At 42.4% G+C, this 17,945-nt stretch overlaps 1 protein-coding gene across 13 annotated transcripts in view; it reads right to left on the bottom strand.

The window, feature by feature from the left end:
• The window catches only part of PARN (poly(A)-specific ribonuclease), a 242,621-nt gene extending 226,065 nt beyond the window's left edge, over nucleotides 1-16,556 (bottom strand). For 6 of the 13 annotated variants that reach the window (XR_011524893.1, XR_011524894.1, XM_070568471.1 and 3 more), the window contains exons 1-8: nucleotides 16,330-16,505; nucleotides 15,831-15,908; nucleotides 14,415-14,494; nucleotides 13,875-13,942; nucleotides 13,708-13,789; nucleotides 7,803-7,863; nucleotides 1,010-1,175; nucleotides 245-310 (exon numbers count right to left, since the gene is read on the bottom strand). Coding sequence is in view for 11 of the 13 variants with exons in the window: in XM_070568471.1 (XP_070424572.1) it covers nucleotides 245-310; nucleotides 1,010-1,175; nucleotides 7,803-7,863; nucleotides 13,708-13,789; nucleotides 13,875-13,942; nucleotides 14,415-14,494; nucleotides 15,831-15,908; nucleotides 16,330-16,348 (620 nt within the window). In the remaining 2 variants the exon portion in view is untranslated. Of the gene's footprint in view, nucleotides 1-244; nucleotides 311-1,009; nucleotides 1,176-7,802; nucleotides 7,864-13,707; nucleotides 13,790-13,874; nucleotides 13,943-14,414; nucleotides 14,495-15,617; nucleotides 15,909-16,329 lie in introns of all 13 variants that reach the window. The other 7 variants (XM_070568472.1, XM_070568474.1, XM_070568473.1 and 4 more) reach the window with 5 other exon arrangements.
• Between the last annotated feature and the right edge of the window lie 1,389 nt (nucleotides 16,557-17,945).

The raw sequence follows: 17,945 nt of genomic DNA, 5'->3' as shown, positions 1-17,945 counted from the left end.
AGTACAATTGAAAGACAAAGTTGCACAACAGTTTTCTCCCTCCAGGAAGAGACAAAGCGTTCATTCAGTCTCTCAATATACCGTGGTGCCCACCGTGTTAATGCTAAAGTTAGCGCTGAAGTCTTGGGAAACTATTTAGAATAAAAAGACTATTTATGAACGTGTTTTTAAGAGACCAAATGCACGCCAGAAATCACCTACCTTTCCAAAAAAAGAGCATGTGAAAATATTTATGGCAACTAACCCAGTACACGGCTCTAAATCCAAGTTCTTGTCCTCTTCACTCTGCAATAAATCTTCTATTTTCTCTCTGAGGAGTTAAAATAAAAACATGACCAGCAGTACCCTTAAGGAATGAAGTCATCAACCAACAGAACAATCATACTCAAAAGCCGTCTAAATATGAGAACCTATGACGATGTAATTTTTACCAAATCATGCTGTAACTTTAGTTCAGTAAGGCTTAAAGGAAAATACTTTCTTGAGGCACACTCTTTTTGTTGTTGTTATTAATGAGCTAGTGACAACCTCTCAAGGATTCTTCAATACCAGTGATTTAAATTTTTACCTCTCTAATAAAGCAGTTATACGGATAAGTAAGCTAAGCGAGACCAGACACTCCTCCAGTGGCACATTTGCTTGTCAGAAACTTCTCTGTGAGAGAAAAACACGTGGACATGTTGCCAATATCTGGACGGGCCTGCCTCATTCTTCTGCCTTAGGGAAACTGGACAGCGCTGTCAGGCCCTTGGTCCATGCAGGAGGTCCACTCACTTGCTGAGAGTTTCCTGCCTAGTGACATGTGACACGTCTACGTACAGTGCACAGAATTCTATTTACAATGTGCTGTTGTTACACAAATTCAGATGTGTGACAATTAAATCCTGCCACTCACAATATCACACTGCTGTGTGTACTGTGCACGTGTAGTGCCAATTTCAGATGCCGATGTCAGTCCTGCCCAATACACATTCCTCAATGCACATCTGGTTTCGGTTTAGGAACTTACATCACGTGGTCAATGAACTTCTTCTGATCCTCAGGAATCGTCACGGGACACTTTGAAGTGTTAGGAGACACATAGGATAGAGCTCCTGCACCATTGGACTGTAAACGTTTTTCATCATACTGCTCTCTTAACTGTCTTTCTTCTTCCTGATTTAAATATGGAATTCCTAAACAGAGTTTTTAAAAGAATGCATTAGCAGAAGTAACTGTTGCATATGAAAATTTTTAAACAAACCAAAGAGTCTAAAGTACTCAGGAAAGACTTACTATATTTAACTATGCCTCAAAAAGTAATGGAAAAAGCAAATGATTTTGAAACATGTTTGTCTATTCACAGACTCCATTCATTCATTCTTCTAACAAATTTTTACTTGGCACTTACGCTGTGCCAGGCACTGTATCGGGCACTGGGAAATTTAACAGTGAACAATGTAGACACACCCTGCTCTGTAGCGAAGGCAATGACTTTACACAGGATGATCAGAGACGGCCGCTGTGACAGAAGACCTGAAGGATAAGAATGAATCAGACGTGCAAAGAGCCAAGGGAAGAGTATTTCAGGCAGGAGAATAAGTACAAATGCCCAGAGGATGGGAATGGCTTGGACTATTCCAAAAACAGCAAGGGAGCTGGTGTTGCCGGAACATAGTGAGCAGGAGAGCGGCATGACACCGGGTGGGAGACAGGATGGAGCAAAAGTGTGCAGGCCCATACAGGCCACAGTAAGAATTTATTTTATTCTAAGAGCATTGGGATGCCATTAGAAGATTTTAAGCAAGATAATTACACTATCTGCTTCATGTTTTTAAAGGATCATTTCGACTTCTATGAGAGTTGAAGTAGGGAGGTCACCCAGAAGCAATTGTCCGCCGTAAGTATCCAGGCAAGAGATGACCACTTAGATCAGAGATCAACACTTTTTCTTAAAGGGATAAACAGTAAATGTTTTAGGCTTGTGGGACATATGGGGGTCTCTGATGCAACTACTGAGCTCTACTCTTTTTTTTTTTTGAGGAAGATTAACTCTATGCTAACATCTGCCACCAAACCTCCTCTTTTTGCTGAGTAAGATTGGCCCTGGGCTAACATCTGTGCCCATTTTCCTCTACGTTATATATGGGACGCCTGCCACAGCATGGCTTGGTAAGTAGTGCATAGGTCTGCACCTGGGATCCGAACCGGCAAACCCCGGGCCACCAAAGCAGAGCGTGCAAACTTAACTGCTACACCACTAGGCCAGCCCCTCTCAGCTCTGCTCTTGTAGCATGAGAAAAGTAATACACAATGAGTAAATGAACGGGCATGACTGTGTCACAACAAAACTTTACTTACAAAATAGGCAGCAGGCCATAGTTTGTGACCTTAGTGTAGACTATAGAGATGGAGAGAATGATTTTAGAGATAGGAGAGACAGGTTTGGATCCCAGGTACAGACCCTCACGCCGCTCATCAAGCCATGGTGTGGTGGCGTCCCACATACAAAACAGAGGAAGACGGGCACAGATGTTAGTTGAGTGACGATCTTCCTCAAGCAAAAACAGGAAGATTGACAGACATTAGCTCAAGGCCAATCTTCCTCACCAAAAAAAAAAAAGAGAGAGAGAGGGAGAGAGAGAGAGGAGATACAGAACTTGCTGATATACAGGAGGTGAGGGATAAGTGGAAGGGCAAAATCAAAAACGATGCTATTAAGTTTAAGCAATTGGGAAGATGGTAAGGCCACTTAACTGAGGTGGGGAAAAGTAGGCAAAGAATAGGTTTAGGACTCCAAGGATGAAAATCAAAAGCTACCTCCTGGATATACTAAATCATCTAAGGGTATATTTAAATTAAGAATTGCCGATATAAGTCTATAACACAGAAGAAAGGTGTTGAGATATAAATTTAGGTATCAGAGGGTATGGATGGTATTAAAAGCCACGGGACACTAATGAACTTTGTAGAAAGAATGATGGAATTAGAAAATCCCCATTTGTCAATAATAACTGTTTCAAGCAAGAATCATCAATGGATGCTAAAACTAACTGGTGAAAAGTGATCAAAGTTAACAACACCAATGGTTGCACAACAACATCAAGGTACCCAACACTACTGAACTCAACATGGTTAGATGGTAAATTTTATGAGTATTTTCCCACAATTATAAAAAAGGTGAATATCACCAGTAATGGCACGAATTGACATCATGTGCCTCCTGATATGATGCCCTGAGAAGCACACACATTCGCTTCTGTAGTATTCCTGCCAAAAAAGAATAAATTCATTTGGACTTGACTGAGGAAACATCAGACAAGTTCAAATTGAGGGGCATTCTACAAAATAACTGGGCTCCACTATTCAAAAACAAAGTATTTGGGGCCAACCTGGTGCACATTCTGCTTTGGTGGCCTGGGGTCCGCTGGTGCGGATCCCAGGTGCAGACATGGCACCACTTGGTAAGCCATGCTGTGGCAGGCATCCCACACATAAAGTAGAGGAAGATGGGCATGGATGTTAACTTAGGGCCAGTCTTCCTCAGCAAAAAGGGGAGGATTGGCAGCAGATGTTAGCTCAGGGCTGATCTTCCTCAAAAAAACCCAAAAAAACAAATGTCAAGGTACGAAAATTAAAGACAGACTAAGAAGCTGTTCAGGATTTAAAAAAAGAAAGATTTGACAACTCAGTGAGCAATGTCAGTTTCCTAAGTGGATTACTGTACTGTGGTTACGTGAGAGAATGTCCTTGGTTTTAGGAAATACACACTGCAGTGGTTAGGGATAAAGGAACACCAGGTCTGCAACTTACTCTAAAATGGTTCAGGAAAAAAATTATATATATATATATAGATACACAAAGAGAGAAAGGATGACAAAGCAGAGTACAAAGCTGACTTCTGGGGAAGCAGAGGGAAGGTATACAGGAATTCTTCATGGTATTTTGGCAACATTTATATAAGTCTGAAATTATCTCCAAAAACAAATCTAATGATAAAAAAAGTAAAGCCACGGAATATAAGAGACCAACTAGGAAAAGTAATATTTAGAAACTGGTGAGATGAGAAAGAGCCAATCAGGACACTGAGGAGGCAGGAGAAAACCAGGGGAAATGAAGCCCTCTGGAAGCCAGGAGGAGAGCAGGAGGGAGTAATCAACTGGGTCAAATTGTGCCACAAAGTAGAATGAGATGAGGACAAAGAGGGAGTCGCTGGATTTGAGATCATGGCAGGCATGGGCGGCAGACCGACCTGCAGTGTCCGTGAAAGGATGCAGAAGGAAGCCCAGCTGGGCTGAGTGAAGAAAACACTGGAGGGGAAGCAGGAAAAGGGAGAGCATACAATTTGTTCAAGGTGCTTTGCTCTGAGTGGGAGCATCATAGGCTGAGAAAGGGAAGTGCAATCAAGGGAGGGGCTTTAGTTTTTGTTTGGTTTGGGTTATTTCAAGATGGAGATAGTCTTGCAGGTGTGCTTAACCTCCAAGCGCCACTGATCCCTTTGGCAGTTTGGTGAAGTCTACAGACCCTGCCTCAGAATAATGTTTTTAAATACATAAAATAAAATACAGAGGATTATAAAGGGAGGTAATTATACTGAAATAGTTACCAAAGTGCTTTTTCTAAATCTGCTATACAGTAATACAGTATGTCAGCTTCTTGGTCAACACATTAAATAACAAGATCTACTGGCATTTGAAACAACTATGATAATGTCAAAGTACTGACAAATATAAGCAATATTCAAGATATCTGCAACAACTAAAATGCCATTTGAAGATACCTGAGATTTCACTGCTGACACACTCCCAGATCCTGCTAACACTGCTAGGGGTGTTGCCTTCATTCATAATGGAAGAAACTACCAAATTCAGTTCAAGGTTAGGGAAAACACAGGTGTGAATCCATCCCCCTCAATACAGACTCCTGAATTCTATCTATGGGGTGGAGGGGAGGAGGCACGGACTAAGTTAAGAAGCTCTGTACTTAGAGCATGCTTATAAATGTTGACAGGAACAATCCAGTAGAGAAGGGAAAATAATCCAGGAGAGAGAAGAGTAAACTGGAGGAGCCATGCTTAAGGAGACGGAGACCAGCCTTTGGCATGTGCAGGGACTCCTCTTCACTGTAAAGGAGAGAAGCAAAAAGGCTGGGTCCAGACTGGGAGGGTAGACCCGTGGGTGTGGCAGTGGGAACACGGAGCAGCTCTTCTCTGATGTCTTCCACTTTCATTGAGAGGCATGGTCATCTGCCGGGGTGGGAGGTTTGCAGAAAGACATGGTAAAAAACAGACATTTTAGTTGGAAAAAGGATTTCTAAGGCAGAAAAGTAGGATGTTTGAGCACAACTGAATGCTTATTTGAAGCTAGTGGTCGTGAATTTAAAGTGACAAATTAGCTCAAGCGTGTCATGTTTTCCAGCAATATTCAGATGCTCAAAAACAGAGAAGGTGGAGGGTCAGATGCAAGCAAGTGCAATGGAGGGAGGGAGAAGCAAGGGAAGGATAATGGGACCACGTGAGCGAGGAGGAAGCCAGGACAGAAGAGCGGAATGTAACCGCTAGTGAAAGAGCAACGGGGGTCCACAGATGGCTGAATGAGGCCCTAGGCACGTGAACGAGGGGACATGAGGCAGAGCTCTCAAAGAGAACTGTCGGAAAGGGCATGGTTACTGGTGATCAGACCCACGATGCGACCAATCCATACTATCCATCTTCTATTTTATCCATCATACAAAGACGGCTAAGGGGAGGTAGAAGCAAGGACTGCTGACCACGTGGCCAAGAAACAGACAAGACAGAGCATTCGCTGGTCATCCCTGCGGATGCTGAGGTTATGTAGAATGAGGAGAGAGGTGGGGTGGGGAGAAAGACAATGAGCCCAAGCCAGGCCTGCTGGTGAATGTCAGCAGAAAGAAGGATGGCAGAGCTGGGTGACAGCCCTGAGAACTGTGGCTCCTCAGAAGTGGTTTGAAAATGTCATGAGGAACAAGGATACCTACGGCTGCCTGGCTGGAGATACAGAGAGAGAGGTAAAAGCATCTGTTTAAGAGAAGGCGGCGAGGGGAATGGTAACAAGAGGAATCACCTGGCTCCATTTCTGAGAGGGAAGTCAAAGGAATTGCCGAGGAGACTGCCGGGAGAAAAGGGTCTGGTGTTTATGGAGCCGGAGTGGAAAGATTTGATAAAGCAGAGAGGTGAAGGTCCAGATCAGATTGAGAGAGTAGCAACAACAGCATGGGGTAAGAGTTTTGGTAACAAGAGATGGCCTGGGAGCCCTGATTCCATTGTGACTGAAATATTCCAACGTCTGACTATAAAACAAGGACAATCAACAAACATAACAACAAACAACATAATAAATAAACAAAACAAATAAGATGATAAACAGTAAAACAAGTAGTTCCTTCAAAAGATTTTGTACTTATTCCAATATGGCGCCCTAACTACATTTGGAACTTGTATAATGGCTTTCAGAGGCAAGTGTGAATCAAAGGAAAAAATTATTTTATAATACCCAAATTGGGTTACCCAGCTGGTTCACCCATTATGTTAAGCAGTTTTGGTTCCAGAATTTTTTTTAGTATTTCCAAAAATCAAAATCAACAACAGAAATTAAGATGCAGCACCACCGAAGCAATTAAAACACAACACGGCATGGGTTCTAAAAGCCTCGCGAGATCACACTGGGGAGAAGAGACTTCACTTGAAGCCTGTGTTCTAGTACTTTTGTTGAGATAAATCTCCTTCCTCACCTCACTCAATAAATCTACATTCACCGTGGGAAAGAATACAATCTATGAGAATAATGCAATTAAAAGTAGTTATTGACCTTACAGCAGCAGGTGCTGCCTACTGCTGGGAAGACCAGGCGCCTTCCCAAACACTTTTCTGGAAATGAATGAATGGAGGAAGGAAAACCACCCAGGGGTGCTCTAAAGTCCAGCACTCATTCACTGAATATTTAAAGGCCACCACCGGGGTCAGCCCCGTGGCCGAGTGGTTAAGTTCATGCGCTCCGCTTCAGTGGCCTAGGGTTTCCCTGGTTTGGATCCTGGACGCCGACATGGCACCGGTCGTCAGGCCACGCTAAGGTGGTGTCCCACATGCCACAACTAGAAGGGCCCACAACTAAAAAAAAATGTACAACTAGGTACTCGGGGGATTTGAGGAAAAAAGCAGAAAAAAAAAGAAGATTGGCAACAGTTGTTAGCTCAGGTGCCAATCTTTAAAAAATAAAATAAAGGCCACCTCCCTGACACAGAAGAGGAATCATGCTATGCCCCGGAGATGTGGAATGAGACAGCCCCTTCCTCAGGGTGCTCACCAGCCCATCACACCAGCAAGTCAGCCATGACGACTGTGCAGTGTGTGGAGACTTTTTCTCTCCCATGAGAAACGGAGAAACCATCTCCAATCATACAGCAAACGCCAACTGGGAAAGGGAGCCCTGCATTACAGCACCACGGGAGCACAGCCACTTTTTAATGTGCTATACCAGACCACCTGTCTCACTGAAGGAAGAGGGAAACGCTCCCCATGGGCGGTCTGTTGGGCGACTAGGTCACATCAGTAGAACAAACTCCACTCAATAAGATCAGGAGTTTGAGAGGCCTCATCAGAACTGAACGAAGTAGGAGCTACTCTCCTGTTCAGTTCATGGTTGACTAGGCTTAAAAAAAAGACACAAGAAAGAGTTTTTAAAAACTCTAAGGCTGCACGTGATGTACTGGAAATCTGAGATTCTGTCTCAGAGAGCAGGCACAAAAAGATAATTCTCAACCAAATCCAGATTTATAAGCTCTAACGATAAGTCACACAGTCTTACCATTGCGAAAAACTTTATTGAAATCAAATCCTTGGCTTGCTAGAAAGTCAATGCTCGAGCTCTGAAACAAGAGTAAAGAGAAGATACATTTCGGGGATGTTAGCGGCAGGTACGTCAACAGAAGCAGAGCAGTAACTCGGGAGTGACGACCAGGCAAGGAAGCGACAGACCAAAGGTCAGAAGATGGGAATTCTAGTCCAAGGCTGTCAAATAACCCATTAACTTACTCAAACTATCTGGGTTCTTCTCCTGTATAGCTTCTACGACAAATATCCTTTGTTTCACAATATTTAAGAAAATTTTACTTGGTGAACATATATTCTCCCAATAGGCAAAAACCTCCCAATCACTATATTGACTAGGAGACTATCAACGGAAATAAAATGTATTCATATTACCTCACCCCAGCTTCAAGTGTAAGGTGGCTCACATGTGCAGGTTGTAAGACATCAATATCCACTTCAAATTAGATTCTAAAAAACCCCAAATCTTTAATTGGATGTTCTTTACATTCAAGACCAAAACAGAGAAAAGTTCCCAGTAACAAGACTTATCAAACAGATCTCAAACTTAGAGTGCGTCGAAATATGCAAGTAAATTTAAATTAAAGTATTAAGTAAATAATATTACACATGGTGCACAAGAATGGCAAAATCACAAAGTTCTTACTCAAAGTGATGGAAGAGTGGGAAACATTACTGTCACTAGTCGAACTCTCTTCTTATTTTACATCATAACATGAGAAGGTGACACACCTTCTCACAGAACTCACAAAACTACCTTTCCTGAACTGTACTTTGACACGACACCGTCACTCTAGTTGGAAGGACACTGTACCAGTCCCAGTAAACTCATTCCAGTATTCGCTTTAGAGAGAGGGTTGAAGACAAGGTTTTCTATACTAATGACTTCTTTACTGAGGTCTCTAGTCTGAGGAAAGCTGAACTTCTGAGCCCTGGTTTGTTTCGATCCTATGGACTACAGAACTGACTGTGTGTTTCCCTCTTTGGGTAGGAGGCTCAGAGACAAACAGTTGACTTTCTTTGGCACAAATTCTGTGTTCTAATCATACCATGGTAATCACATCCTCATTTTTCTTTTCTCTCAATTTTTCATTTATTTTTTTAACTTTACATTAAAAGGTAAATACTGTATATATCCTTGTTAGCCAACAAATTCTTTTAAAAATACGGCAGGATATAAAAAGACAATCTTACCACAGACACACAAACACAAACTTGGGTACATGCACGTCATTTTCCATCACGTCCAGGTTTTCTGTGGTTTAAAAGAAGCAACCTTTTCCCCCACGTCTTCCCTTTTTATGCTGGTTTGAACCAAGACCCAGTGTTTTCTGACTTGGGCCACAAGCCTCCTTTCTCTCTATCATGCCTGAGTAGTCTTACAATTCTGCCCACCAGAATATTCCATCACCGACAAGGGCACCAAAAGATAGATGATGGAAAGGCATTTTTGTCTCTCCTGTCACTAGATTCCAAAAAATCCTAACTTCCTTCTCTCTCTCTCTTTTTTTTTTTTTTTTGTGAGGAAGATTCACCTTGAGCTAACATCCATTGCCAATTCTCTTTTTTTGCTTGAGGAAGATTAGCCCTGAGCTAACATCTGTGCCAGTCTTCCTCAACTTCCTATGTGGGATGCCTCCATAGCATGGCTGATGAGTGAAGTAGAGCCGGCACCTGGGATCTGAACCCTCGAACCCCAGGCCGTGAAGTGGAGTGCATGGAACTTTAACCAATGGGCCATGGGGCCAGCCCCCCTAACTTCTTTCTCTTTAAAAATCCAGAATCACGATGCACATGGATTGGAAGAACAAACATAGTTAAAATGTCCATACTACCCAAAGCAATCTACAGATTCAATGCAATCCCAATCAGAATCCCAACAACATTCTTCACGGAAACAGAACAAAGAATCCTAAAACTCATATGGGGCAACCAAAGACCCCGAATTGCTAAAGCAATCCTGAGAAAAAAGAACAAAGCTGAAGGCATTACAATCCCTGACTTCCAAATGTACAAAGCCATAGTGATCAAAACAGCATGGTACTGGTATAAAAACAGGCACACAGATCAATGGAACAGAACTGAAAGCCCAGAAATAAAACCACACAACTACGGACAGCTAATCTTCGACAAAGGTGTCAAGAACATACAATGGAGAAAAGATAGTTTCTTCAACAAGTGGTGTTGGGAAAGCTGGACAGCCAAATGCAAAAGAACGAAAGTAGACCATTCTCTCACGCCATATAAGAAAATAAACTCAAAATGGATCACACTTGAAGATAAGTCCTGAAACCACAAAACTCCTGGAAGATAATACAGGTAGTACACTCTGACATTGAACTTAAAAGGATCTTTTTGAATACCATGTCTTCTCAGAAAGGGAAACAAAAGACGGACCTGGAGGGAATTATCTAAGTGAAACAAGCCAGACTGAGAAAGACAAACACTGTATGATTTCACTCATATGTGGAATATAAACAAACACATGGACAAAGAAAACAGTTCAGTGGTTACCAGGGGAAGGGGGGTGGGGGTGGGCACAGGGGGTGAAGGGGAGCACTTATGTGGTGATGGACAAGAAATAATGTACAACTGAAATTTCCCAATGATGTAAGCTATTATGAACGCAAAAAACAAAATCCAGAATCAAAGATTCATCTATTCCCTTTTTGAAACTATATATTTTTCACTCAAATGATACCCTTTAGGTTGCACAACAATGTAAATGTACTTAATGCCACTGAATTAAAACCACTTAAAATGGTAAATTTTATATTATGTGTTTTTTACCACAATTTTCCAAAAAATGGGGACCAGCCCCGTCGCATAGTGGGTAAATTTGGCGTAATCTACCTCAGTTTCCAGGTGCGGACATACACCACTCATCAGTGGCCATGCTGTGGCAGCAACCCACATACAAAATACAGGAAGATTGGCATAGATGTTGGCTCAGAGTGAATATTCCTCAGCAAAAAAAAAAAAATAAAAACCTTCAAACTAATAAAATTTATTTGTGGTTTACTATCCACTACCTTTGATTTGTCGTAAATGTACCATTTTCAGGATTTGAGAGATGAGTAGCTATTTGGGAGGACAATTTGAGGCATCTATCAAAATTTTAAATGCATATGCCCTGGGAGTCAGCAATTCCCTTTCCAGGAAATCTATTCTATAAAAATATTCCTACATATACACAAAGATATACTGTACATGGATATTGACTACAGCATTGTTTAAAATAGGGAACCACTGGAAAGCTTCTAAATTCCAATTAAATAAATTACACATATCTATACTAGGAAATATGAAGACATTGTGTTGAGTGGAAAATGCAAGTTATATAAAATATGAATATTAGGATTCTGTGTATATTAAAGAAAAAAGCTAAAACTATGTATACATGTATAGACATATGTGTATATGTACACACACAGTCACGTGCCACATAATGACGTTTCAGTAATGACAGACTGTGATACAACAGACACAACAGACAGCGACCCCATAAGATTAGTACCATGGAGCCTAGGTGTGTAGTAAGCCATACCTTCTAGGTTTGTGCAAGTGTACTCTGTGATGTCTGCACAACAACAAAATCACTTAATGATGCATTTCTCAGAACATATCCCAGTTGTTAAAGAACACATGACTGTACATACAAGCTGGAGAAAAGGAGTGAAATGGGGAAGGAAGTGGCATGGGCAAGATAGTGGAAAAAAAGAACTAATTTTTTACTCTACAGATAGCAGCAATGTTTTGATTTTTCACAACTGTGTATGTAATATCTTCCATGAATTCAACTATAGATGTTCAGTCAGAAAAAGGAGGAAGAGAAGGAAAGGAGATGAAAACAACGTAAATGCCGCGCCATTCCACCTGCCATTCCACTGGATGGGTACATTCCCTGGCCATGTGTGCAGTTCTCAATCTGCCCATTCCTCCATGTCCTGACTAGTGTGTGAGCGTCTCACTGTGTGTACAGACCCTTATTTTTCAAAGAGCATGTTAGGTTGTTTTACCCCCAAACCTATCTGCTTTAAGGGCGATAGTTTTTCAAGGGCCAGCCCAGTGGTCCAGTGGTTAAGTTTGGTATGCTCCGCTTCAGCAGCCCAGGTTCAGTTCCACACTACTCATCTGTCAGTAGCCATGCTGTGGTGGTGGCTCACATACAAAAAGAGGAAAATTGGCAACAGATGTTAGCTGAAGGAAGATCTTCATCGGCAGAAAAAACAACAAAAAGTTTTTCAAGAGTGATTTTTGATGACACAATTTTCACACTACTTACTGACTCTAGAACCTAACTCCCTTGTAAGACGCAACCCTGCTGCAGGCACAGAATTTTAAACAAGACAAAAACCACCTTAGATGAAGGATGAAAAAAAGAAAATTCAAAGACATTATCACTTACCCCATCCATACAATTCATATGTTTACCTACTGAGTCTAAACCTTTTCACTGCCTTTGCTTTTCAGGATTAGAGAATTGCAGCATTTTTATCCGATTGCGCATTTTAGACATTAGTCTCTGGCCTGTCTCCAAGTTTATTATATGTTTTTTTTCTTAAGGAGAGGCTGGCAACTGGAACCACATGAAGCGTTCCCGGTGTAACCGCAGAATGGCCTTGTACAGTGGGTAGAGTTCCTCTGATCTGTCTCCAACACATTTTGTAGAATAATAGTACTTGTGTTGCTCTTTTAGAAGAGCGTGTCATCCCCAGGGTGTCTCACTGCCACTGGTTGTTTTTATTTGACCAACATCTGGCTGAACCGTGGAACCCACCGTAAGTAACCATCTTCTCCTGGTACTGCTGGAAAACTATATCCACACAAATTTCACACCAATACCAACTATGGTTTACTTGCTAATTTAAGAAAGCAAGTTCTAAGACCCAAATCACCTTCTCCTTTTCTCTTCAGCCCTAGGCGTATGATTAACTCTCAGTTTCATTTGTTTATATCCTGCCTTATTACGAGAAAGAATTTGACATGACTCAGTCACTCGGAAGCCTACCCTCCAGGCTTTCTTAACTGCGTGAGCACTTTCATGCAGGAGAAGGGAAAGATGGGAAGACTCAAACAAACTAACGTTGCTACTGGGAGAGAAGCCAGGGCACAAGATTACAAGGGAGAAAAGATTAACACTCATTTTTAATCACGTATCCATACACTACACCATTTATTCACATTCTCTTTATCCACTGTAACAGTTTAAAAGAGAGCAGAAAGGGGAAACTGATATTTACTCAGTGTCTACCTGGGCAGCTACAGCTCTAAAGGGGAAGTTCCTATGGGGCATCTTCTGCATCTTTACCTCGGCTCATAAAGTAAGACCTCTCCTCCTCAGGAGGAAACGGTGGTCTCCCCCTCCCCTTTCGAAATTAGTGACCTTGGGAAAAGGAACTGAGCATATGTAATTTAGCCCCTTCTAGGTTCGCTCTTTTTGTAGAGGATGAACACACACACTCTGCTGTTCCAGAAAATGAAGCTCTACCCTTGGAGATGGGTGCAAGGAGAGCGGGGTGGGAAGAAACGTGCAGGTCCTGATCTGTAGGTTCAATTCAGGGGTAAGAAATTAAAAATCCCAAATAGAGCCACATTCTCCAGCCATGCCTCCAATTCAGCTTTAGTAACAATAAGGCTCATGTTCTGATTTCCACCTGCCTGCCTCTTGAATCTCACTCCTTAATTCATTCCGAAGTAAACGGGGAGATAATAGTGTCACTAATTTACAACCCTAAAACGGAAGGTCAGAGAGGGGAAGTGATTTGCCCAAAGCCCAAAGTCAGTGGTAAAAGCAAATTCTAAAGAGAATTCTGATTCTGCAATTCCACGCTGCCTCATCAGCAACTCATAACAGAAAAAAAACTCAATGATCTACTAACCTGACAAACAAATTTGACATCTGGTGAGGATCTACTGAAGGGTTTCGGGAAAACATAGAAGTTAAACGACTTTGTTATATACCTGGGGAGAATAAGATAAGAGGAGACTTAGGGGCTCACGTTACGTCACGACAAAAGAATTCCCACCACTTGTTAAAATAACCTACTTTGAATCTGTGTAGTCATACTTAAAAGCGCAAAGGCCAAACTGAAACAGCAAAAAGTCCATGGAATGCTGGAAAAGGGAAACAGAACATCGGTCAAAACAGTGCTGTATATTCTACATGAGCAATAATATTCTCAATCAAGTGAGTTTTCTGATTACTCAACTTGGGCAGAATATTTCTGATTAGAACAGATTACAGATTATGTATCAGAAGCATTATTAATTTATATCCATTTCTTAATATATGTCCCAAGTAAGCACCTATCCATCATCCAGAGCATCATATTAGGCCTATTTCCAAGAGGTTCAAAGAACCACATCTATTTCCTATAAGTCAAATTAACATTGAAAATATTAAACCTTCTCCAATATGTTTTCCAGCAAACAATTATTTTTGCTGTTGTTTTAAACATCACTAAAATATCGTTTCGTTGCTAGGGTTCAGAAGTTAATGTGTAAGTTTAATATTATATTTCTCTATAGTGCAACATAAAGAGGACCAACATGTGGAAAAAAAAGATTTTCTAGCACCTTCACTTACTTTTTTAAGCTTCTGATACCTTTCTTCTGGAGTGTCAAAACCATTTGTTAATGCAGTGACTGGAGGTCCATCACTGATTCCTAGATTTTAAGAAATAAATGTTTTTACTTGCAAATAAATGCTGGCGTAAAAAATGTCAGTCAACTAGCCAATGGCTCTATAATTTCATATTCTTGCGAATTACGATTAATTGGAATGCTCCTTACTTTTTTCAAAATCAGCATTCATTTCACTGACCACCAAGCTAAACTCTATAGTAATGAATATAGAGATGTGAACATTTCAGTTTGCTGATGGGTAGTTTCAGTGTCTAAAACAGGTTTTCAAAACACGGTAATGATTTAAGAAAAGTATCTCTATGATTAAATAAGTTTTGCTGCTTTCAAAAGATTACTGCATAATCAGACATCAACAAATTCTGAAGTATATTACCATTAGAGTATCAGTTTTGGCCAACAGTTTGGAATAACGTGTATACAACAAAGGTTATCTTCAAGGTCAAGAGAAAATTATTTCTCGTGAAAACTCTTAGCTTCCTTGGGAATTGACTCCAACTAGAAACAGCATGCTTAACTAAAACCATAGATCTGTATTTACCTCCAGCATGGATTCCTTTAGAAAGAGCTGAAGAGCTTTTTAAAATCAGGGAGTGGAAGTGGATATCTACACCAAAAGGAGCCAACTGTTCATACTGACTCCAACAACTGACAAATTCATCTTCGATCCAAAGAAAAAATCCTTGCAATTATCAATGTAGGTAAAGTATTACACACACATACACACCCATGGTAGGCAATGAACATTTCCACTAATGCATAAAGGAACACACTCATTTACCTGCAAAAGCCTGACCCTAAAGTCAGTCACGAATGACAAATATTGTATGATTCCACTTATAAGAAGTGCCTAGAGCAGCCAAATTCACAGAGGCAGAAACAGTGGTTGCCAAAGGCAGAGGGGAAGGAGGGATTGAGAGTTATTGTTCAATGGGTACAAAGTTTGTTCGGGGAGATGAAAAAGTTCTGGAGATGGATGGTGGAGACGGTTGCACAACAATGTGAACGTCCTTAATGACACTGCACTGTAAAACTACTTGAAAATGGTTAACATGGTTACGTATATTTTACCACCCGCACACACAAGCCCGACTCTAACCCTGCAGCTCTCTACCACGTACATCAAACTGTTTTAAGCAGCACAAACCATAATCTCTATCTGCCGCTCTCCGCGCCGAACAATCGCAAACCCCTCGCGTGTCTTCCGCGCTTCTCAAACGTTTCCAAGGAAACGCATGCGACTTGCCCAAGGGCTACAAAAAGGCAGGAGCGGCCAGCAGGCAGAAGCCAGGGGCAAGGGGTCAGGAGCCTTGGCCGTGCAGCGCAAGGTGCCAGCCTCGAGCTTACGAGCGAGGGATACCTGAAAACTCCCCATCGATGGCGAAGAAGTCGGCCTCCTCTATGGCCTGGTACACTTTGTGAAGATTACTCTTAAAATCTGCAGAGAAACCGAGAAGAGGCTCAGAAGTGGCTCCTGCCTACAGGCTCCTAAGGGGACAGGGAAGGAGGGCCCAAGGAGCATCTAAGACCTCGGGCCGGAGTACAAGCCCTGGACGGATGCACGGAACCGAAAGCCTCAAGTCCCCGAGGGGTGCATGGGCTAGAGAGGGACAAGCCCCGAGGGTGCACCGGCCAGAGGGACAAGGCCTAGGGGGTGCCCGGGCGGGAGGACAAAGTTCGTAGGGGTACACGGGCCACAGAGGGACATGGCCCCAAGAGGCGCACGGGGTGGAGGGGGACAAACCCCTGAGGGGCTGCCACAGCGCCAGGCCTCGCCGAGCAGCCCGGCCGTGGTCTGGGCCTAGCAGGCCGGGTGCGGGGGCCGCCAGGACGCGGGGAGGTGTGTGGCGGACACGCACTGCTCCTGATTATCTCCATTCTGCAGGGCGGCCGCAACCCCGGGCCCGCGCCAGCCCGCCTCCGCCGTGCTACGCGTGGAGTTCCGCGGCGACCACGGAGGCAGCAGCTCCGGGAACCCCGGCGGCGACTTCCGGAAACAGCGCGCGCCGGTGAGCGTCACGTGCGCCTGCGTCACGGCGGGGGCGGGGCCCCGGCTGGGCTCCTCCCTCTCCTTCCAGGGACTGGGGAGGGGCGTGGCTATCGAAGTCCCCAAGGCGTGGCCTAAGTTTGTGAGGTCCGTTCTTGCGGCGTTCGCTTTACAAGGGGGCGTGTTCTGACATCCAGTTGATAAACAAATATTTCTTGAGCTCCTATTGGATGCCAGGCGCTCTGAAAGGGGCAGGGATACAGTGATGAACAGAAAAAGACAAGGTCCCTGCCCCCGTGGAGCTTAATTTGGTGAAAGAGGAGAAAGTCAGATAGGAATCGAATTTACCACCTGGAAACACGATAATCGCCAAGAAGAGAAAGAGCAGGGTGTTGCAATAAGAATAATTGCAGGATTACTTAGAGAGGCGATGTGGAAAGCAAAGCTGAGACCTTTATTTACTGCACAAGCCACTGGGAATACTAGGGCAAGCGGCACAGATAAGGTCTTGCCTAACAGAATTTTATGTTGGTTTGACATTTGCCGCTAATCCCCAGAGCCTACAATAGTGCTGACACATAGTTGATGCTCAATAAACATGGGTTGAGTGAATGAATTCACTTTGGTCTTTCACAAAAGCCTACTATGAAGTTGGTTACAAGACCTGTTTTCAAAGGCTAGTTCTGTCATTTATTAGGCCTGGAATGTATTCAACCTTAAACCTCAATTTCCTCATCCACTAAATAGGATTGAGACCAGTGGTGATAACGTATGTGAATTTTAAAGCACTGTATAAATAAATGCAAGATATGATTAGAGTTTTGACTTGCTATCACATTTCCCTACATTTGCACTTCTGAGGTTCGAGAGAAATAGTGAGTACAAACCTCTTTTAACCATTTCCTCCCCTAAAGGGAAATATTAAGTACTCTAAAGAACAAATAAGAGTCTGGCCATATTTTCCTCACCGGGTCCCACAAGTCCATTTTCCTTGCCTCATTCAATGGAAATTTACCTATAGGAAATCATGCCCACTTTCCCTAGTGAGGGCAGCAGTGAATGTGAACTCTAGAGTTCAGACGGAATGGGAAGGGAAAATACCAGCATGACAAATAGTCAAACCTCAAGCTTGAAATGTCTCTCTGCCTTCTTATTTCAGCTAAAAAAGTCCTAAATGGAAAGTACTAGCCACATATGGCCACTTAAATTTAAGTTTTAAGTAATTTAAATTTAATAAATATCAAAGCTTACTACAAAGCTACAGTAATCAAAACAGTGTGGTACTGGCACAAAGACATAGAAACCAATGAAATAGGGTAGAAATCACCAAAATAAACTCCCTAATATATAGTCAAATGATTTGCAACAAGGATGCCAAGATCATCTAATGGGGGAAAGGACACACTTTTCAACAAATGATGCTGGGAAAACTGGACATCCATATGCAAAAGAATGAAGTTGAACCTTTATCTAATACCATATAAAACA

This window comes from Equus przewalskii, chromosome 12 (assembly GCF_037783145.1).
Source record: "Equus przewalskii isolate Varuska chromosome 12, EquPr2, whole genome shotgun sequence".
Classification (NCBI taxonomy): domain Eukaryota; kingdom Metazoa; phylum Chordata; class Mammalia; order Perissodactyla; family Equidae; genus Equus; species Equus przewalskii.
Note: the sequence above shows the minus strand (reverse complement) of the source record. Positions and strands in the feature narration are given on the sequence as shown.